The sequence below is a fragment of the Meleagris gallopavo genome, chromosome 16 (assembly GCF_905368555.1).
Source record: "Meleagris gallopavo chromosome 16, MGAL_WU_HG_1.1, whole genome shotgun sequence".
Lineage (NCBI taxonomy): Eukaryota > Metazoa > Chordata > Aves > Galliformes > Phasianidae > Meleagris > Meleagris gallopavo.
Window position 1 is genome coordinate 10,079,570 of NC_139419.1, and position 23,315 is coordinate 10,102,884.

General features: G+C 42.1%; 2 protein-coding genes and 1 long non-coding RNA gene across 3 annotated transcripts in view; 1 reads left to right on the plus strand and 2 right to left on the minus strand.

Annotated features, from left to right (window-relative positions):
* METTL22 (methyltransferase 22, Kin17 lysine) overlaps positions 1-11,797 on the minus strand; it is a 28,566-nt gene extending 16,769 nt beyond the window's left edge. The window contains exon 1 of the mRNA XM_085237791.1: positions 11,619-11,797. The gene's annotated coding sequence lies outside the window, so the exon portion shown is untranslated. The remainder of the gene's footprint in view (positions 1-11,618) is intronic.
* Positions 599-14,398, plus strand: TMEM114 (transmembrane protein 114). The gene is made up of 4 exons (XM_085237796.1): positions 599-992; positions 1,471-1,551; positions 11,123-11,260; positions 11,603-14,398. Exons 1-4 carry the CDS (start codon positions 809-811, stop codon positions 11,833-11,835), a joined length of 636 nt encoding a protein of 211 aa, XP_085093922.1. The 5' UTR covers positions 599-808; the 3' UTR covers positions 11,836-14,398.
* Positions 14,399-21,147: 6,749 nt separating this feature from the next.
* Positions 21,148-23,315, minus strand: part of LOC146543253 (uncharacterized) — a 51,554-nt gene continuing 49,386 nt past the window's right edge. The window contains exon 3 of the long non-coding RNA XR_014886853.1: positions 21,148-21,627. This is a non-coding gene — a long non-coding RNA (uncharacterized LOC146543253). The remainder of the gene's footprint in view (positions 21,628-23,315) is intronic.

The following is a 23,315-nucleotide window of genomic DNA, read 5'->3' on the forward strand; positions in this document are numbered from 1 at the left end:
GTGTGGTTGGCTCAGATCTGAGAAGCGAGCTGATGAACCATCTGCTCAATGTGTGATGCTTGTGGGGCCAAATAAGTTTGCAAAACAGACAAGTCTGGAGTCCCAATTAAGATTTGTGCCCCAAAGCTCGTTTATGTCTTATTACTGGATCAGTTGATCTAATGAAACATTTCACCTTGTTCCGTGAGGCTTGTATGGCTTCAGTCGTCCAATAACAACAGCTGCTTAGTTTGTAGAATGACACCAGCACTTTCATGTATTAGAAATACACCTGGAGGAGGTAAGAGATAATAAAAGCTCAGAGTAAAGATGCAGTCGCTTAACAGTATATTCCTGAATGGAAAGACTATTATAAACGCCAGCAATGCACATCCTTGTTTGGATTTGCACAGCAAAACACAGGCAGGAGTGATGCTGATGGGTGTGTGTAAATAAACACGCTCTTTACAGGAATATTTTCCTTCCAGCTTATGCTGCTGCTGAAAGCATACCTGAGAGCTTGTTGCCACGAATGGGTCACACGTCGTGCCCCGTGCCCGTGCCAGAAAAGAACAAGAGAACGACCGTGTGACGTTACTTAACGTTCCCCTGGGGAGCCTGGGACGAGTTCTGGGCAAGCAAGCAGCAGAACGAGGCTCCCTATGGAGCGCCCGTGCGGACCGCCCGGGAGCCGCGCTGCTGCCTGCGTGCCGCCGCCAGCGGGACCCGCCGTGCCGGCACCGAGCGGCACCAGGCGGACACGGGCATCGCCTCCTCCGCACCGCCCTTCCCGCCAGCGCGCATCTCCTCCCGCGGTCCGACGGGCAGCATGAGGGTGAGCCTGAGCGTCCTGTCGCTGCTCGTGGCTCTGGTGGGAGCCTCCAGCTTCGTCTTCCTCGTGGTGGCCATCGCGACGGACTTCTGGTACATCATCGATGCCTCCCGCCTGGAGACGGCCGCCAACGGCACGGCCGCGCTCAGCTCGCACTCGGGGCTCTGGCGGACCTGTCGGCGTGAGTGGGGCGGCGGGGGGCGGCGGGAGGGGGTCCCGGACCGTGCCGTGCCGATGCCGTCCTCTCTGCTGTCCGTAGCCGCCCCACCCGGGCTCTCCCTCCACCCACGGGGGATGCCCGACGCCTGACTCCTGCTACTGGGCAAAGGGGCACGAGCAGAGCGGATTTTCTGCTCTCGCTAAGTAGTTCGGCATTAACTTTTAATTCAGACCAATTGAATAAGCGTTAAACATTTAGAAGGGAAGAGATCTGTTTTCATTTGGCTCAGGGGAAATTAAGGGGAGGAAGTCCAGCGGGGTTAAAGCCATTCCAGTGATTGCCGATGATGGATACAGTATATTTACCACCACACAATGCTCACTTTGTATCCCTAAATCGTGGTAACATATATTATCATGTATTTGTTATATTATTGTTTATGTATGATAATAATCTTTAGCTTAACGTTTTTCCTATCTTTTTCCCCCTTCTGTATCAGTTAGGAGCAAATGCTACCCTCTGATCAACCCCTTCTGGCATGAGAACGCAAACATCACCGACTCACACCGACAGCTCTTATGTGAGTAACTTCTGTGTTATTTCCCTTCTTTCCCCCCATCCTGCCCACCTCCCTGGGCCACGCTCACGCTCCCAGAGCTGCTTCAGAGGGGGCTGTGAGAACTGCACTGTACAGTCACTGCATGTGGTCCTTAAGAGGGATTGCTGCTGGCATAACCCTCTGCTTGATGTCAGGTTCAGCCAGTTTCTGCCAGAAGAGCACGTTCCTGCCTGGGGGTGGGGGGTCAGGAGGGTTCACAGCTGTTATAAACGAAAGGCAGGAATGTTGAAGATTCCCACACAAGAGTTTAATTCCTGGAAATGTTTAAGCATACCGTTAAATTAACGTTTAAGTCAGTCACTTATCTAGCTTGTCATTGGGATCCATCCCTCTGAAAAAATATTACGGTACAGGAATTTAAGAAATCACATCAATAACTAAAAGAAGCATTAAAGCTCTGTGAAGAACATCGTGCTCAAAAAGTTACTTGAAGTTTCTAACTGCACACATTGATGTTCTTTTTCTTTAGATTCATTTGTCACAATCAGAATGTTTTCAGAATGCTCACAGTGAATGTTTTCAAATTCTTCTGGGCGCCTGGTAAAAGATGAATTTGTTTCTTTGCACCACATTCAGCATGACACTTTGTTCATATAAGAGCTTGTTTATGAGCTTCCTTTTTTGTATACCTCTTCTCTCTAATTGTCTTCCCCTGGCAAGCAGAACACACACATTTAATCCTGTGTCTTTCCCTCAGAAACAGCCATTTCCCTGAGCACCCCACGACACAGCCAGCAGTGCAGCCAACATGGCAAAGTAAGCCCAGGACTACTGAAATAACGCAGTTGTGTTGCTGGGAAGTTTAAGTAGAAATAAGCAGCATCACCACCAACACACTGACAGGTTGGAGCCTAGCAGTACAAAGCATCTCTGCACTTGGAAATAGAATGGTGCCATTTTTTTCACCTTCCTTCCTTAAGACAAGGGGCCTTAGCTTCATGATGATGGTAAAAACTGTGAAGATAACTAACAATGATTGTCTCCTGCATCAATGAATCCTTAAAGGATTCAGTTCAAAGTTGACATTTAATTGATTAAACCTAACCACACCAATCACATTTACGTATGGGCACCTCGACCAGTGAGGTCAGAGGTTGCCTAAAATGTCAGGACAACATTACGTCCATGTTTGCAAATGCTACATCTGTAATTCCTCTCACATAAAGAGGTTTTAGATTACAGCTCTTCAGTGAAAGCTGAATTCTGCTAAAACAGAATCAAAACTATTCCAGAGTTTTTTTTTAATAAAAATGATGTTGGCTTGGAAACAAAGGACACCTCTTTGGTAGTCAGACAGGGTAAGAAAATAGTGGATATGTGGAAAAATTGGATCCATAAGTACACGTACAGACTCTTCAAAGCCTCAGAGAGATTTTGTCTCTCACATCAAACGCCGCTTATAGTTTCTTAGGCAGAGCCTGCAAGCCTGCAAAGACACTTGCATGCTTTATTATGAACAGGCATAGTCTGCCTAAAAATGAGGATATAAGGGCACTTTAATTAAATGAAATTAGTTAGGTTTGATTAGAATACTCAGCAAAGAACTCTGATGTTTTTGATGCACAGCTTCAATGCAGCTTCAGTGCAGTGCACAACAACAGCAGCTGTACTTCTAGGAAATACAGATATTTCTGAAAGTGCCATCTGGTTTGGTATGGATGTTCTACTTCAGCCTTGTATTTTTTTTCTTAAAGTGTTTTCTGACTGTGGTTCCTGGATCGTATTTAGGCAGATCTGGGCAAACCTTAATTGACAACAAATTTTAACTAGGCTTTCGTAGGACAATTCTAGCATCCCCAGTTCCACTGTAATTAGGGTAATTCAGGCAATTTCTTCATGTGTTGCTATGTAGGACAATCCTGCTAATTGCGCTGCCTTCATCAGTTAGTTTAAAAAAAATCGTATTTTTTTCTGTGTTCATTTGTGGATGTCAGTGTGAATAACACTCACATGGAATTAATCTCAATCTGCCTAGATGTACACTTGCTTTTCTCACTGTTTGATCAGCAGACTGAATTTCAGCAGCTCTGCTAACCTCGCGTGTTCCTCGCCTGTTATTCCCAAAAAGCTTTAAAGCACTGTCTTCTAGTGCAGGCACTTAAGTCTCTCATCAGTAATCTTGCTCTGCTTTTTTCAGTGTTCCTATACACTTTCTGGCATGACTTTAATAGACACGAGTGCCAAAAAGATGGGAGAGAGTCTGTACCTGCGTGCAGAGAGCTGGGTCTAAGTGAAATAGAAGTGCTGGTCGCTGACAGAGGACAAACCCCTCGTTAGAGAATGAAAAGCCTTCGTTTTCTCTCCTTCCACATTTCCAATCTCTCCTATTCATCTCCAGCAGTTTCCTTGTAGGCTTACTGCATGCTTCAAATAGAACTCCAGACAAAACAGAAAAATTGGGCATTCAAATTAAAGTTCCGTTCCACCAGCAGCATTACTCAGGCAATCAGCCCAGGTCTTGTTAACCCTGAGAGTGCAACATACTTTTACATCACTGCAGCACCTCTTTCCTTCATGGCTCAGATACAAGCATGCCTTGTCCTGTACATTAAGCTCCCAGTTCTTTCCTCACCCCTCCCTTCAACTGAACGTATGACATAGACCCTCTCACCCCCAATCTCACAGTGTATAAAATGCTTTCAAACTACAGATTATTTCATAGGATGATTATATGTTGTTTGAAACACCAGCCACTGTTTAAAGAAGATATGACCAGACTACCTACCACTCGCTTTTCTGCATTTATAAAATGTTTTTCTACTGCAGGTATTTTCCTCTGCTCTATGCACAGTTTTATGAAATATTGTGAAAAAATATATTTCTGAGGGAAATGTCACTAAGCTTTCATAATGTAACTATCATTTCCTTTTTCTGGATCTGCTCTGCTAATTCAGTGTAATGAAAGCCTGTCCATTCCGTGCAGAAACCAAAAAGCCTATTGTGCTTCTGGGCACTTCTCTACAAACACAGGTTTTGACAACAGCAGCTCAGGGTGCAGCAGGCTTTGCATGTCTGAAAGGCATGAAACATTCTTGTGTTGAGCAAAAGTGCTTGAACCTACCTAGTACTTCTCCAAACATTCCTCAATCAGAATGACTGAGCTGCCTCATCCCAGAGTCAGAGCCAGTCCACTCAGCAAAACACGAAAGAAGTCAGACCTACCACAGTCACCAACTGGAACAGCAGTGGCAGCCAGAATGAACACGTCACAGAAGACAGCAGCAGAAGTGCAAATAGGTGAAACATCCTTAATTTCTTCCGCGTGTCTACAGACAACATTTTTTTCTCCAAGTTGCTCTTAATCTGTGTGTCGGTGGTGCAAAGTCTTCTACTCTGCTGGGACATCCAATCAAAAGGGATTCAGCAGTCAACTGACTGAGCACTAGAACTCTGGCATTGCTTCTGCTCCCACCGGTGCCAAATGGACAGATTACAGCGAGGGCATCACTTTCCATAACTTTGACTTACTATGGTCTGCTGGTGACCACCAGGGCTAAAACTGAAATCTGTCAGCAGAAGCAGCTCAGATGCCTTTCCCCTCCATGCATTCTCCTGTGCCAGCTATAGGAGACAGGCAGAAGGAGTTTGTCACTGGAAGCTGAGTCCAGCTCTCACAGAATGGTAAGAAGTGGATGCTGCTGACCTCACAGAAAGTTCTGTCAGGAGTTCTGAACAGCTTTGCTGTTTTCCAGGATAAGAAACATAACATTCAAGATCACAAGATCAGATTCAGAGAGAACGAAATGGGTGTATAGAAAGAATGGCATTTAATCTGTTGAATTTTTTTTCCCCCAAGAGTTGCTGTAAAATCAGTTCTTAAAAAAAAAATAAGTTCAACTGAAGGAAAGGTTACTTTTAGGAAATTTTGTAGTAAAAATATTTTTATTTTACCAAACTTGGCATTATAAGCAGTAATAACCCAGATTTAGATGAAGATGCAATCTGAGCAAAATGGACAATTTTATAAATATTTTAAATCAGAATCCGATTTTACTTCAAGTTAAGCCCTTCCTGTAAGACAGATTAGCCATCAAAAGAAAAGAGCAATGTGTCAGCTGGGGACTCCCACGAACTCAGCTTTTTGGAAACTCAAGCAACGTGTTCCTGTGCGCCTCTGTTATGGCTGCAATGACCCCTGCCTGGTAACACAGACTGCTCCTGGCTGCACTGAGCTACCTGCTGTGTGATCTGCTGATGGAAGAAAGCTGTGACAAAGGTTCTTCCAGTGCATGGTAACATTCATTAAATGGTGGAGGTTTGTGTGTGTGACTTCTCTCCCTATCCTTTTAAACTAAATTGTCACAAAGCTTTTTTACTTTTTTGGCACATTAAAGCAAATTTGTCTCTGGTAAGTAATGTGTTACAGAAGAGACCATTTTGGGCCAAAGATGAGACCAAATGAAAAATTATAAAACACGTAATTCCTCAACTTTGCACCCCAAGCTGGAGCTGCACCCATTTACACAACAGAGCTACAGTGAGTGTTACAAAAATAATGCAAGAGAAACTACTGCTAGCTATTAATGGCTGCACAGTTTGCCCCAACACCAAAAAGCTGCATTAGGTACCGCTGGAGATCCTGAGATTTTGCTGACTATTATGGCCACAGAGTGATTTTCATTGCAAGTCACTTTTTAGTGCTCTCCTTCGTTCCTGAGCCACCCTGCGAAGATCAGTTAACCACTGACGTTTCCACTCACGCTCCAGTGAAAGGAAATGCTCTTCTTGTAAAAATCAATTCTGGAGCATGCAGCTGCCCATCCACAGCTGCTGAAATTATTCTCCCCAGTGTATTTTTTACAGTTATTAATTTACTGAGACCCACAAGGCTGCAGACAAGTTAGTGCTTCCTGCAGAGAAGTTGGTGCATCCTGTAGGAAAGCAACCTCAGCTATAGAGGCAGTCACTGAGTACCCCTGGTGTTATCATGTAACAGCTGCCTCAGTTTCTTCCTCAACAAAGTTAGTTTAACAACACAGTAAAACAAGACTGGATTTCCTCACAGTGCATGGACCTGCACTGCAACCAGCTGCATCCACTCTTCTCCCTATTCATAAGTTCTAACTCATCTTCACGGAGTTCAGTATCTATACAGGATGCCTGATTCTTTACTTGCCATCTGTAGCAACGGGACAGATCAATATGATGAGAAAGATGCTACAATACAGGTGTGATGACAGAAGGACCAGCATGATAGGAAGATGCTATAAAGGAAGGGAAGAAGATTGCTCAAAAGATTCCAGGTTCGCAGGGGAAAGCTTCACCAAAGAGGGATCTCCAACCAGAGACCCTTCTCCAGTGACAGTCAGCCCTTAAATGAGGTCTAAGAAAGGTGCAGCCAGGCTCCACTCCTGGCTACATAGCTGAATTGCCTCCACCTGCACTCCCAGAGCTGACCGGGTCCTTTCCTAGGTGCTCAATCATTGGTTCAGGCCAGGACTCAGCAGTTGCCATACACCTTTGCACATACCTGTGGAGTTTACAGCTCTTGACAATTTCTTCTTTTGGCTTCAAGTTGCCAGAAGGAACCAGCTAGGGCTGGAGCAGGTGGCAAGAGCCAGTTTGCAAAGGTCATGTGTAATAAGGATATACACAGAAATTCTATCTGCAGTGCTATGGTAGACGTATACCTAAATAGATTTGTTTTGCTTCTGAGCAACAGTAGTGAGATCATTCAGAGGGGTTTCAGTGAACTATTTTTTTAGTGCTTGCAGTTAATATTATGGTAAATTATGGTATATATAAATCTGAAAATACTGTAGCATCACTTCAGCTGAGACTGAGTAAGTGACAGCTTCTGATGAACGTTCTTATTTTCAAATGCCATTACTATCATAGCAACAGAACACGAACCCTGCCATGCTGCTTGTGTTTAACATTGTCTCTTCCTAGTATTGAAGGGCTCCATCAGCTCTCACCTATACCAACTCCAGTATCACTATATTTCTACTATCTGCAATTTATTTCTCAGTTTAGCTCAGACTTGTCACCAGGCAGCAACACAAAGCTGACACCCAACATCCAGAGCTCAGCTCATTCTTCTGGGACCTCACTTTGCAAGCTCTTCTCCTTCATTCACCTGTTCACTGCTGAATGGGACTTCATGTCCCGTGGTTCTAGCCTAGAAGTCTCTCACATTCAGCCACAGAGAGCAGTTGTTAGGCTTTCTAAGTATGCTGTTCTACCTGAGCCCTGCCAAACCTCTCAGAGCAGCCCCTCTGGTTGTGCTACTGCCAGCATTCTGTTGAACTATATGCAGTGCTTTCTTGCTGGCTATTTAGTTACTGCTGAGGAAGATAAACAGGTCATTAATTAAGGTCTTCTGAACTGCTGTCATTTGGAACATTTCTGATGAAACGACTATTGCTTGCTATCACAAGCTGTGCAAACAAATCCAAAGTTAGTTTGAGCTCCAGCATATTAACAGGAGATGGTGACAGTGCTGCTAGACCTGTAGCTGGTCAGCTTTGATATCAGTCAGTTTTTATAGTACATTCCAGAGATATCTGTTACGCACTGCTCATCAACAGCTGTGCTGGATTTTAATTTAGAAGTGTCTGCCAAACTCACAGATCTGGATACATCCTGCAGATGTCACTCTTGCAGACATTTGGCCACAGCTTTGGCTACTAAGTGTAAAACTATATAAAGAAGCATTGAGCAATTTAAGTATTTTCAGTCCACAGAAGTGGAGTGGTTTTTAAATGTTTGCCTGTTTTACAGCATTGAATCTTTTTAGCTCTACCAACAAGGAACTCAAGTGCTCGTGAGAAACAGAAGTGGGAAAATGAACGCTGCTGTACGGAAAGGACACAGGCCTTTTTCTTTTGCAAAATGCTTGTTTCCCTTTCCCCTCCCCCCCACTGTCAATTTTATCAAAATGAAGCTTTACACAATACACAACGTGTGTATTTCAACATAACCTAAAAAACCAACAAAATGTTTTATCTCAAAATTTATGTTTGAGCTTTCTTCACAGATGATTACAGAAGGCAGAAATACAGTAAAGATGTTTTAAGTCATGTCCTTCTATAAACTTCTATAAACTAATTCCCTCCCTCTAATCAAGGAATATAATAGTATAATATCATATGCCAGATGACATGAATTCAAATTCCTGAGTGGTTTCCATGGCAGCATTTTCAAATAAGTTTCACAGGCAGTTACAGACAGCATAGAAGCAGCACAGATGAGTATTAGGTACTGAACTGGAATACTGGAGGTGATGCAAGTGCTGTTTAACCAGATGCAGCCTGTTAAACATTTGATTTTTTTAAAAAGCTGCAGGTGATCCATGGAGTTTGTGGGTTTCAACTGAGATATCCCTAGAACTTATTTTTGCTGCAGAGGGCAAAAAAAAAAAAAAAAAAAAAAGTTATTCTGCCACTGCATGCAGCTGTCACAGATCATTAACGTACTTTATGACTCTCCCCAGGATAATACCATGACATGGATTCGTTCTCCCTTTGGATCAAAAGAAAGTGCTCTGAATAGCCTTATCTTCCTCACTGCACTTGTCCTAGCTGAGGTTACAGTCCTTACTGCTGTAGTTGAAGTCACAGTGCAGACGGGAAGTCAAAGGAACACCATCAGTGCTACTGTCCTCAGGTTTGATAGCAGCAGCCATGATTGGTGAGGAACAGATGGGAAGTGACAAAGCACAGGCCCAGTGGCAAGCTTGTTTATGCGGCTCAACATCCAGCAAAGCCAGCTCTGAGGACTGAGTTGCACCATTCTTATTCTTTTCTTGATAACTGCATCAAATTTTATCCACTAGGGGACTTTTCACTTATTGAGATTTCTCCATTTCTCAGGAGAAAGAATCTAAACCACCACAAATAACAGTCAAAACTCCTTACGTAAAAAAAAAAAAAAAAAATTGCTAGGTTTGATCATACTTTCCCTCCAAGTACTTTGCTGGCTCACTGGGAATATTTGAGAAGGTTCTTCAATCATTCAGAGCTGAACTACTTACTATGTCCTTGACACATTACAAGGCACTGCAAGGCTTCCAACATCACTGAAATGGCAGCTTTGTTCTGGAGCTGAACCAAGATATGTTTTTGTTTTTACTAACCCAAGAACAGATTCCCTTTTAATTTACACCATTCTTCAACTTGCTTCAGTGACTTTACAGTAATACAGTTGAGGAGAAAGAAGAGTAAGTTAAATTGATTGTTTTCTCCAAGAAAGAGAAGAACCGAAGATTGATTTGGAGAATTTTCTTCTTCGTAAAGAAGGTAGCAAGGAACTAATATCTTCAGTAACAATGAATCCTTACCCAATTAATCAAGTAAAATTGGTGTTGCAGTATTCAAGTATCATTCACAAATCACAGCTCCAAAGAAACAGACCGAACTAACTTATTGAAAGAACGAAGCACAGAAGCAACATGTTGACCCATGAGTGCATCTTATCTTTATACTGATATTGAAGATAAGCTGGATCCTTAACCAGCCTATATACCAGTGGTATATCGCCACTTGAGCAGGGAGTTACAGTTACTTAAAAGGAAATAAATTAATGATCAGCCCATACACAAACTCTAATCTCTTAACTGACTGATATTCCTTAGGAACTAGCTGATGTTCCATTGTTCCTCGGAGAAATTAAGTGGGGCATTGAAGACCAAAGCCATTCAGAAAACAGAACCTAAATTCTCCATTCTGAGTAACTCTGCTTTTTTACTCTGCTCAAATCCTAGTAAGAAATAAGATATCAAAAGCTGATGCATTCATGTTCTTGTTATTATTCTAGAAAAGGTTGGGCTTAATATTGTAGATAGATTGTGTGAAAAAGAATAGTGAGACAAAGATGATTTACTGCAGAGAAAAAAGCATGATACAAAAAATACAACAACCCTCTGTTTACACAGCTATTAAGATACTACAGGGATCAATAAGGACTAATGCAAAAAATTTAATACAAGAGGAAGCAACCAGCATAGGATAATGTACTTAGTGAAGCTGCTGTAGAGATAGAGTTACAGCTGGATGGGAAAATGTACCTGAACTTGTTCAGCTACAACAAAGGAAAAGGTCAGCAATTTGGTAGATCAGTTTGGCAGAGGGTATAGGACAGACAGAAAGCGTTTAACAAGAGTGCTTGGTAGACTCCATCACCCAAACAGAACAATACCACTTACTACAATAGGTATGATTCAGATAGCCAGAACTTAAGTAGTACTTAAGGTTGCAAGTGACTACCAGATACCCAGCACACTACTCGCTTTCCAGGTGGGCTTGATATCTGAGAAGAGTTTTATTGCTTAAACACATCTGCATTGACATACCCTTTATCATCACAATCTCTGAATCACAGGCCATGGAGGACTCACCCCATGATACCTTTTCCTCCATACTGTGTCCCCCTATTTAAACTGAAAGCCACAGAGATAGTTCAGCTTCTTGTTTTCAATGCACAGAATAAGGCTTTGATGCTGATTATGGGATCTGCACTCAATAATTATTAATGCATCAAGTGACATGATGGTAAAATATTAAAATACTAACACTCTCCATTTTTTCTTCAGACATGCATGGGACATTTGTCATCCTGATGCCTCTGAGCCTGATACTGATGATTTTTGGAGGAATGACTGGATTTATCAGTATTCTTGCCAGGGCATATCTACTGCTTCTAATGACTGGTCTGCTTTTTCTTTTTGGAGGTACTATATCAAACTCCTGGCTTAATGGATGTAAATAATAAGAGATTATATCTGGCAAACATCACTTTACCTTCTGGAGAAAAATATTGAGCAAGACTTTGCTTTCAGAATACCACAGCTCTTCATTCATTTTGTGTCTATTCTGTCAGGACCTGACAGTTCGTTTTCTTCTCGCCCTTCCCCAAAAAACAATTTTGACTTAATTTAAGAGGTAGGGGAAGTTTTAATGGTAATCTACCCTGAGTAGATAAGAAAGAATGGCAAGGATGCCCAGAGAGTTATGTGAGGACTTTTACTTTCTGTAGCAAACTGTAACTGACTGAACATGTTTTTCTTACCCAGCTCTGGTTACGCTTACCGGGATTGGTGTCTACATTGCATATTCAGCTGCTGCCTTTGAAGAAGCTGTCTGCCTCCTGAGGAGTAAGGATGTCCTGGTAGAAATTGACATCAGGTTTGGCTGGTCTCTGGCACTGGTCTGGATCTCTTTTGTCGCAGAAGTGATCACTGGGGCTGTGTTTCTCCTGGCAGCAAGAGTCGTTGGCCTGAAACGGCAGCGTGAACAGGAGTTATGAACAGCAGGTATCCTTGCAATAACAGAAAACTCTGAAATGTGGATTCCTTGGTTTGATTTGGTCACTAGGGAGAATAAAAGTGGCAAGACTGTGACTGACTAATTTGCCAGCTGCCATAAACTCTTCTCCTCAATATTGTCTACAAAATATAAAGATTCTGATAAATCAGTAACACATTTCTAGTGTTGTCAGTAAGAAAAACTTTGTGACTTCAGAAGAAATTATGTGGCACTATCAATGTTTCTGAAACAATTTCAGCTGGCAGCTCATGCAGCATCAATATACATTATTTAGAAATTTTCTGCTTTCTCTTCTTTCTGCTATCCCTGATTACCCTGCAGAACAGTCTGGTCCACTTGGCTTTTGGTTTCCCTTCAGATACTCCTGATACGTATGCTAGGTAGTCTCTACCACACATGATATATGATGCTTATATACCTGAAGCCAGGTACTGAGTGTGGAGGCTACATGTATTCAATTTATACTGCACATTTAATGTGGCTTTGTTGTTCAAAGTAAAATCAAGTGTAAAGGTCCAGAATAAGAACTTCAGAGTATTTGGAGAAATTCAGCGATCATCTCCAGCACTAGGGCATGGCAAGGACATCCAACTCATGTACGCCTTCCACATTTATCTTTCTTTCCCCTAGTGTCTCCCTGAGGAGGCTATTCTCTCTCTTCTACCACTATCACACTCTTTCTTTGTGACAACACACAAAAACGTGACAGTTTGAGAGACTGGAGAACCCCAGAAGCCTACTTTATGCCAACTATGTGTGTTGGCTAAGGAAAAACACAGCTTCATGTTATTTACTCAAAAGTCATTACTTAAAGGCTGAAAACAAAGAAATTAATCATTTTCTAAAACTGAGCTTTGGTGCTGTAAAAAATAATTAAAAAAAAAATGAAGGCCTAGAAACTGTGAATGACTTAGCAGTAGTTATCCTCCAGACAGCATTGACTATGGCTGTGAAGCTCTGAAGGGCAGTGAAATGGTGAGTGTTCTATTTCAAGAGAAAGCTACAGCTGCTTCTCTGGATGTTCTAACAAAAGACTGCAGCCAGTCCACATCTACCCGATACTCCCATCAGATAGACGCTACCCATCAGATGCTACCCATCTCATCCAGCTTTTTATCAGCTGTTTCTTCAATTCTATAATGCAGAAGATGCATCTGATACATTTCCCAGTTTTTACTTTGCAAACCTGATGCTTTAATTTCATAAAAGCAATAACGTATTTGTGCTAGAATGTCTTTAATTGTGCTGGAAGCTGCTGAGTAAAACCAAGCATGCAGGATGCCTGAACTTCATCTTAAGAACTAAGCAATCTAGATTTTCTTTCTTTTTTTTTTTTTTTTTTTTTTTATGTTATTAATAACATATAAAATTTACTTCAGTGCCCACTGCAGTTAGTGAAGAAGTTTTTCCTGACTGCTGTGGCCTGGGGTAAAGACCTGGATATACTCTCAGCTCCACTACAGATCCAGATCATGGTCAACTTTTGCATCTTATAGTTCAAGACTGTGACTCAGGAACTGCACCAGCTGGGCACACTTTCAGTGAGCAAGTTCCTTGTGCTTCCTTCAGGAAAGAAAGGGCATTACTTACCTACTTCTGTAGGTACACTGGGACCATTTTATCACTGCCTTTTGTTACCAAATGTGCATTTGTGCTCTGATCCCAGTTCCACAGTACCAAGTTTCTTACGGAAAATGATGGCAGAGAGCTTCCAGCTTGCAGTCTTTGAATATAAAAGAAATGTTACTACAATGCTCTGAATGGAGAACTGAGGCAGAAAAACTGCCAAGGTCCAATGAAACCAGAGCTTCTGATTCCCAATCTAAAACCTTGGTTGGCAGATTTTACTTATTATCAGAATGAAACAAGGTTAGAAATCCCAAACAGGCCGAGCAGCTGTTAACAGCCAGTACCATTTCTACTTCCCCATTTCTTCCACACTGGTTTTCACATATTTTCCATGATGCCTTGTGCTGGGACTGTGTAATGGAGTCATTTTACAAGTTAAAGCTGACTAAATCAGCTCAATAAGAAGATTAAAGAAAAATCCTTTATAACAAATATTCCACATGCTTAAATGAATTATGTAAGATGTAATACTTCAATGTTTTGGTGCTGGTGAAGTTATTTAACATAATATGACCCGTGTAACATCAGTCAGACATTACTGTAAGTTGTAATAGTAACCTATCATCCGAGTTATTAGTGAATGCTTTTCACAGATGTTGTTTTACAGTGCTTTTGAACTGCGTAAAACTAAATAAAATGACATCTCTGAGCTAGGAAATATTTGAAAAGACATGGAAGAACTAAGAAATAATTTTTAACTTCTTCTGCAGACCTATTTGATAGTTTATAAGATGCTGTTGATGTACCTGTGTTGCATGTGGTGGATATTTATAAGATACTTATGCAGCTACAATATTCAATTCAACTTAATTAGAAAGCCAACAAACATGTTATTGAATTAAAGCAATTATCATTTCCATGGCTTTCATAGATTTCTCATTCTGCCTTCCTGCAATATCTGGCACAATAGCAATAAAGAGTATATTCTGCTCTTGAATATATCTTCAGTCCCTGAATTTCTCTGAAATTCTATCTGAATAGAAATAAAAGTATTGTTTTGAATAGTCCTTAGAAAACCTTAAACAAATTTAATTATGCTCGAAAGATAAAACATTTTGGAAAGGACTGTATGTAATTCAATACAAATGATTTCATCAAGCTTCTACTTAGGATGAAACTGATGTTTGGTACACAGTTCTTCGCTTATTTTCCCAGAATTCATTACTGAGATGAGGAGACTGACTGCTTCCAGTACTGCAAACTCGCAGGTAGTTGGGCATATTTAAAGTGAAGAAAAATAAACATACTGAGCAAAGTAGATCAGTAGTTTGAAGCAGTAGAGTGTACACAGCTAGTAGCCAATAGTAGCTTCTAATTTGAAGGCTAGCCCAAGGGATGGTAGAGAAGAACAGGGGAAGTGACAGAAATGCTTGGAGACAGGAAAATTTCACGTATTCAAGAGCTTTAGAGAAGATACCAGTGGAACTAATACAGACATGCAACCACAGCCTGGGTCTGTTCCTGAGCTGGATGCTGCAGAGCATCTTGGATGTTTCTGTACCTGCTTCCACGACTTCCAAAGGGAGGACATCAGCTGAGACACAGCTTCAGTCCATATAGCTCCATTTGTTGATCATTGATCCAAAGCCTACATGTAGTTCCAGTTGACTTTGTGTGTTATTGTAGCAACTAGACAGATCATTGTGATGGGAAAGGCGTTACAACAAAGGTGTGATGACAGAAGGACTAGCATGACAAAAAGGTGCTATAAAGAAAAGGAAGAAGATCGCTCACCTATATCAGAAGATTACAGGTTCAGAGGGAAAAGCTTCACCAAGGAGAGATCTCCAGAGAGAGATCTTTCCCTAGGCCCAGTAAGCCCTTAAATGAGGTCTAAGAGAGGTGCAGCCAGGCTCCATCCCTTCTGGTCGTGCAGCTGAATTGCCTTCACCTGTGCTCCCAGGGCTGGCCGGCTCCTTTCCCAGGTGCTCATTGAGTGATTCAGGCCGTGACTCAACAGCTCCCATACAATTACATTACACAAATAATTCATAATCTTTTTCTAAATCGTGAGCCGTGGCAGGCTGGAGACCTAGCAGGCCATGGTCTGTCCATGCCCTCCTGGTCAGCAAAGCCAGAATCTGCCCAGAAGCCCTCCCTGAGGTGACCACAGCAAGGCACGCAGTGCCTGCCCACCTCCTTAGACCCTGGACTCAGATTGCTTTCTGGTGGTTGCGAAGTACATTTATTCCTACTTTCTGTCAAGGTTGACTGAAGTTATTAAGGAAAACTGGCCCGTGAAATCCCAAAGACATAGACTGTCCAAAGCTTGATTGGCATCTTGGTATCTCAAGTAATCTTGACCTCCAAATGACCTTCTTTAGCACTGTTCTGCAAATGAAAACCAATGATCTCAACTTATTAAAACTGAAAAACTCACTGAAGTCATAGGAGCCTACCTCAGAAATCTAATTTCCTTTCCTTTGCTTCAGTTTGCAAACTTCTCAGAGTGAACCAGTTTGTAGTTTGCCAAGATTTATTAGTAAAAAGTGCATGTCTCTTGGCATCCTATCTGTCATTTTCATATTAACAGCCTATACTGCCCCAGCTCAGGGCCAAAAAGGTCAGACTGAATGCTCTGGCTTTGTGCTGGAGAATCAAATCCTCCCTAGAATTAGTACAACCATGCTCAGGAGAGTGTCCTCTTTGCCTTAGGGCTCCCGGTCTGCCCAGTGGGTGCAGCTTCACAACTCAGCAAATGCAAGCTCCACAGAGCTTGAATGCTCTGACTGAAGACTTTCTGTATTTCAGTACAGTGGTCTCTGCTGACACCTTGTGACAACACTGAGCAGTTGACTGAATTTGGAAATAACTAATTTCCATACACACTACTCCTTGTATAGTTTGAAGAGCAGAGGGGACTACCATGCTCACCAGGCCACAGCTCCTGTACTACACAGCCCACAGAATTTCACCTAGAAACTGCTGCACCCAACTCAGCAGCTCGCTGCCTTAGGATGCACCTCCCAGCTGATGGCCATCTGGAAGTTAAAATGTCAGTCAGTGATAGGAAATGTGCTGTTAACACTCTTGGTTAAAAAAAAAAAAAAAATTCTCTAAACATATTAATGGTTTTTACTCCTAGATGAAAGATGTTACAGCGGTTCCCCAGATACATTTACATTTTGTTTAGATGCAGCAGTATTGGTTTTAGATATTAGCTGTGGTGCAGGGTCAGCTTTATAGACTTTTATGTTGGATGAGTGCTATTTTGGGCTAGTTCCTCCATGAACAGCAATTGGTTAACACTCTGCAGATACGTGGAATCAGGTATTCAAGGGAAGGGAAGTGAAATGCAATGTCATGCTCTACTGTAACTAAAGCAGCACTGGCAGATTGAAATTTCTGGTGATTTGTGAGACAGTTTCTCAAGCTATCATCTAAAAAAAAACTTGTATGTGGTCTTAGAGGAACCTTTCAGGTTCCACTGCCATTGAGCTCAAGACATTGAAATTACTATGTGTAAAACTCATAAAAGAATCATCATCAGTTAATGAGATCCTGCTCATCCGCCAAGTTGTCACAACTGCGTGTATTTATACTCTCAAGTCATCTCTTAACACTCCTGAGAATCAAAACGCATTCCTTCAGCAGACCACCTCTGCAGCCTGGTCCCATACCCATTATATTAATAATATAATATAATATATATTATATGTATATAATATATTATATAATATTATAATATAATATTATATTAATGGATTTAATCCAGAGTTAATAGCCAGCGAAGAGTTAAGAAATAGAGTCACAGTTCTTTTGACAGTCTGCCTATACTGCTCTCTGCAAAGCAAGCTGGAAGACTCCGTGCATGGGTTTGGAGGGATAACAAGCAGTTCTCTGAAGAGCTTTTGGCTCGTTGTTTTACTGCTTTCATTTTTGCCAAGGATAAGGCAAATAACTTGTCATGGAAGGCTGGGACACTCCTGCTGTATTGCTCTCTAGGTGCTGAAGTGTATTTGTCTACCAATAACCGAACGGCACTTACTGTTGGCTTATGCTTCTGGACAACACATCTGGCTGCTGGAGCAGCTAGCATATTTCTCCATCCAACCTGGCCTCCTCAAATATTCATAAGTTAATGTTGTCTGTAATGCCTGCAGCATACAGAGAGACTGAATTGAATTGCACTGTGGAGGAGTCTCTTCCACAGCCTTTCGGAGCTGGCTGCATCAGCACTGTGAAAACCCTTTGGCATCATAAACCTTTTATTGCCACAGCTCCCACTTGACTAGTATTATACAGTGAAGCATTTAATTATGCAAGAAACACATAAAAAATAATTTTATAACTGTCAGGCAAAAATCCATAGAAGGAACAAACTTTGGAGGACTTGCAATAACAACTACCTGCCTTTCCATTTAGGAATCACAGCACATTACAGGCATGGCAACAACTGCAGCCATCTGACTTCAGTGCTCTAACTCCTTCCTGCCCGTGGCAAACACCCCATACAACGGGACCTTTGGTCCAGAGTACTTCTGCGAAAATGGTACATTTCTGCATAAGAAGGAGCTGAGAGGTCCAGGCCTATCTCAGTCAGCAAAAAAACAAAATTACTTTAATACAATGTGCAGCATAAAAATTTTCCTTCTCACAACTCAGGAACAGTGTAATATTTCATGAAAACAAAAGAAGAAAGAAATAGCTGTCTCTCAGTCAATAGAAATCAAAATGTTCACAAGCCTTTCTTTTAGCTAGACTTCACCTACAGGATCACCTCATGCTCAGCTGCTCACTGCTTAGGCTGCTACTGGAATTTATGCAAAAATCCAAGAGACAGGACTTATAATTGGGAGCTCCATTTTGCTGAACTAACTGTAATTTTAAAAAGAGGAGCTCTGCTTGAATCATTCAGCCCCCGATCATGTGTGCATGTCAGCCTGGAGGCACCCAGCAACAAGAGGGAGCTGGATTGTCTGCCACTGACTGCAGGCATTGATGACATAACCAGTGGAAGGACCACCACCACCACCAAAACCTTATTGTATGTGACACTGTTCCGTGTGATTTCTGTGGCTTGCTACAGATGAACCCAATAGTTATTAACTGGTGTTAATAACCCAGCTGAATAGTAACAGCTTTTTTGAATGGGCTGACCAACAAAAACAGGCACTGCACAATGTCTTCACTGTCTTACTACAGGGAACACTTGTTTGTCACATGAGCGTGTAAAGATGCTACTGGTTCTTAGAAGTGGGATTTGTTATTGTTAGCCAGGAGGCTGCTAAATTAACAGTGTGAGAAAAGAAGCCTATTTCCAGGACACATAACCATCAGAAAAATGAAGCACCTGCTCCCAAGCCCCTCCAGGGCACCAATCTGCCCTTCAGAGTCTGCCTTGGGCTCACTTGCCTGCTCTTCTCTTTGCCAGAAGTCCTTTTTTCCTTTCTGGCAGCAACAGCCGTGTAGCAGATCCCAGGCAAAGCTCTGTCACCATAACAACTGGGTAGCTGTCCTATAATTCAAACTGCCCTCTCCAACTTCAAGGGCCTCTTCCTACTCAGCCTAGAGCTCATCAATCCTTCCCTGAGCAATATTTCATTGGTGCAGTAACTTCCACAGCCACTCTTTCTAAAGCTGCCTCTCTGCCATTTTATTTCCAAAAAGCCTGAAGAACCACGCACTCACCCATTGGGAAGAGAGCTGAATTTGGCACAGGTGAGCCTCAGGTTTCCAGAGACCAGCTAACCTTCTGACTATCACCACTGCCTTGGGTTTGTCTGTACAAATGGTTGGCCAAAGGAGTTCAGAAAATAATCCCACAGAGAGTGAGCCACTCACACAGCAAATCCCCATGTAGCCCCTAATCCCTTTGGAATGTAGAGAACACGACCAGAAATGAAACTCTGGAGGCTCTTAGAAAGCAGCACATACCTCCAAGATGACAACTGCATCCCTCAAAATCTTGCTCAGCCACAAATTAATTCCGTGACCTCTGGCTGCCTGACAGCCCTTTCTGTATTGCAGCATATCTAATGGCAGTGCTCCCACCTGACTGCTTCCAGCTGAACAAACGATTTTACTAAACCTCTCCAAGAACTCATTTAGAGATCAAATAATTTTCATCAGATTCTTTCTTTATATGCAAAGACTTCAGCCTGCATTGTCAGCTGCAACCTGTACAAGTAGTAAAAGTCAATACAAATATTTTTTACTAACTTAGAAATCAGGTTAAGATGTGATTACCCTCTAAATAGCATTGTTACATGAGAAATGAAGATACAGTACAAATTCATGCTTGAAAAGAGTTTTGCGATGCACATGATCATAACTTGGAATGTCACCCAATTCATTTCTGGACTGTCGTCACATTCTGGCCACCTAACCGGTCACAGAAATGCCATTTTACCAGGATAGCTCCTACATTGCTGTGCTTTGCCCGAGCAGCCACTGCACGTCACTGTTGTTCCATACAGAAGACTGAAAAGATTCGCTGAAGCAAGCAGGACTCAGAGAATCTTTGCATTTTCAAACAAGGGAAGAAAATGTCCTACAAACCAAGGGATGGAGCCGAGTGAAGTCAGGACAATTTTCTTTCCCCAGGACTGAAAAGAGGTCATAGCTATTGCTGCTTTGTGTTTTCGTCTGCATGTGCAAAAGGACTTTCTCCATCTCCTTAGAAGTGTAAGAAGAGAATGGCCGTTAGTGAAGGACACAAAGATCCTGCTCTCCACAAGCCCCATGAATTGTGACAAATCATGGAGCTTCCTGGTTCTTAGGAGATACTCAGATGTCACTGTAAGAGCAATATGGTATGTACCCACTTAGATTTGGGGTGTTTCTTTCATTTAAGTCAAGGAGAAGTTTTGGAGAGTCATGCAGCAGTTGTAGAAATAAAGAGCTTGAGAACTTGGTATGATTTTTAAGTCTAAAAAGGCAGCTGCAAGCAGAGGTCTAAATGACATCCTAGAACCCTGATGTTCCTGAGGCAGCTTGTGAACGCTTCTGTCAAGTCACAAACACAGACCAGCACTAAGCTTCCATTCCTAGCCATTAAAATAAAGAAATATTCCCAGTTCCTCACATGACTTTTTCTCAAGTTTTCTGCAATTGCTATGTTGTCTGGTTGCAATGGGAAATCTCAACTCCCTTTTCAGTAAAGCTTCATACAAAACCATTTGGAAGAGAAATGAAGCTGCCAACAAGGATAATTCCTGTAGAATGCAGAAAGAAAAAAGATAAAACTGAAAATAAATAAAACATGAGAGACTTTGAGGGGAATTAGCATTAGAAGAGACATATAAACTTAACAGAAAATGTAAGTAGGGCCCCTGGGGGGATCCTCTGTAGCAAAGAACACAGTAAAATCAACACTTCCCTCTTTGTGGGCTTTCACACCATGCCATGCTTGCAGCCCACCAGGAATGGCTGTACTTGTCAGAATCTACTGCTGCAGCCCAACTTCGTTGCCACTGGCACATAAATTCATATAAAAAACAGTGTCAATGGCCATGTCTGGGATCATGAAGAAGCTACACTCCAGCTGTAGGTGACATCACTGCACACTAGACCTGAATGCTGGTGGAGGTCCTCTGTCACAAAAAGGAAGAAACTTCCAAAAACAAATTATCCTGCAGCCTCCAGCCATGATCTTAATCCTTTGAGAGACCTAAAATCAGGCCAGAATTCTTCATGCAGCACAAGAACAAGGAGGTTTTGTTTCTGAGGTTGCTAAACCAATGTTTATTTCATAAGCCCAGATCCACAAACATGAGAGGAGAAGAGATCATACTGCCAGAGGGAAGGAAACCCTTTCCTGAAGCAAATAACTGGGCTGTAACACTGCATCCTACTGAGACAGGGATGATTTATAAAAGAGAAAACATACACAGCTTGGTGATCAAAACAGTTGCCTCAAGATTGCTGAGCTGAGTGAAGAAGTGAAGGGACACAAAAGTGAATGAAAGTCTAGAACTGAAGGCGGAGGACTGAAAATATCTGTCCTTCTTCAGACTTTGTGAAAAAATGACGTTACCTTTACCTGCAACTTCTGTTCTCCAGTTTGTGTGTTACTCCAGTGCTGCTAAGGGATGTGTCACTTCAGATGTCTGCCTCTCTTCCTCGTGGTAGCACACATCGGTCAAGATGATCCCTGCTGCTGTACTGCCCGAAGTACACCGACCCACAGCTGTTTCCTCTCCTGCAAATAACAGATGAAAAACACCTATCCGAAATGCCAGATTCTCCTCCCAAGCAGAAGCTTGGCAGAGACAGTATGGTGCTGGGACAGCTGCTGCAGAATGTCTGGTGCTGCCAGCCCCAGGCCTGCCTGAGGGTTCCTTCTCAAGGCCGAGGCAGAGTGGTGCCTGCTTTGCTTGCTGGCCAGCTCATGGGGTTATCATCCAAACAGAAATATCTGACTTCTACCAGACAAAAAATTTAGTGGGTACTTTGCTTTTTCAGCTGGGAAGTTCTGAACAGATTCACATTGCTTGTGTGACTTTCCTGCTGCAGAATGGCCGGAGCCAGAGAAGCCAAGCCTGGACACCATAAATTGTCTGATTAATTGTGAGATTTGCTTTTGTCTTGTTTACTAAATGAGCCCAAATGGAAACCTGAGGATCTGTTTGCAGATCCAGCTATCTAAAGCCCTTCAGTATACATGCTTGTAGGTCCAGACTCGTATTATTTAGAGCTTTTGCTTGTTGTTTTAGGTTTAATGTGTTTGCTCTCTTGATGGCTCTGTCAATATATATTCTGCGCTGAAAAAGTTAAATGTCAATATATAAAAAAATGATGGGGCCAAAAATACCCATCCAGGGTTTGGAGATGGAAGGCAAATTGCAGGTTTGTCAATAGTGTGTTTGGGAGCATTTTAAGTAGTGAATCACTTGGTGTTAGCTATTGTAAATATTGGTTTAAAGGCGCTATAAAATAGATGGCGTGTAGTTAAACTTTCCTCCAGATCCCGATCTGTTTATGCTACCTCTCTTAGTGCCAGATCCAAAGACCACTGAAGGTAAGGGGAGTCTTTACCAAGTCCTTAACAAGCATGGTGTAATTTCACAACATGCACATAATCTCCTGGTAGGGGCACAGTACCATTTCTCACGGTCTCTGTGAAATTAGGTGTACAATACTCCAGAACACAACTTCTGTTTTTGTGCAATTACTGACAGCTGAGAAAAATGGCACAGAGTGATTGCATTCAAAGAACACCACTGAACACCACTTGATACCCTAACTGCACAGCTTTTTGTGACAACGAAAATGGGATCCAACCCCCACTATAAATCACAGCGTGGGACATGGCGGGAGTCTGAATCCTGAGCAGACCTGGCCCAAATATGATTTTGAGTAGCAGTCGGGTGAGGTTTGCTGCTTCTGCAGTCCTTCACTGAATGCTGGATTCAATCAGAGTAAAACAGTTGAGCTGTGATGCCAAAACAGTGAACCGGAAAAGTGATGAATGTGACTTGTGCCCAGTTTAGCTCCGCTCTGAGATCTGAAGGTATTCTTTACCACACTGGCCCTAGTATCCTCAAAATCTTTTCTTATTTTATCTTCCCAATGGTACCTAAGTGTCCCAATATCTGTATATTATACTAAATCCTAATTTAGAAGCAAAGAATTATAAGCAAGGGCTAGGCATAAAAAAGGCTTAACATAAGCAGCACAGCCAGATTTTTAATGTATTGGATAAATATGAAGAAGTCTGTCCAGCACTGTCCTAGCATTAGTCAATGCTTTTTATTTTTTCTTGATGCAGTTACCCAAATAGAAGAAAAGGTTTTAGGTATGGCCAGTGCCTTAAGGCCTGGCTAAAAGCATTCTTAAAGCATAAATGGGAATGCGAGTTTGCCGTTGTTGACCTTCGTGGAACAGGAC

What these genes read in the sequence shown, in the direction of transcription:
- TMEM114 (XM_085237796.1), top strand. Translation starts at nt 809, where the DNA reads ATGAGGGTGAGCCTGAGCGTCCTGTCGCTGCTCGTGGCTCTGGTGGGA. An exon ending in GCTCTGGCGGACCTGTCGGC is followed by an intron (nt 993 to 1,470) that starts GTGAGTGGGGCG and finishes CTTCTGTATCAG; the next exon opens with TTAGGAGCAAATGCTACCCT. An exon ending in CTCACACCGACAGCTCTTAT is followed by an intron (nt 1,552 to 11,122) that starts GTGAGTAACTTC and finishes TTTTTTCTTCAG; the next exon opens with ACATGCATGGGACATTTGTC.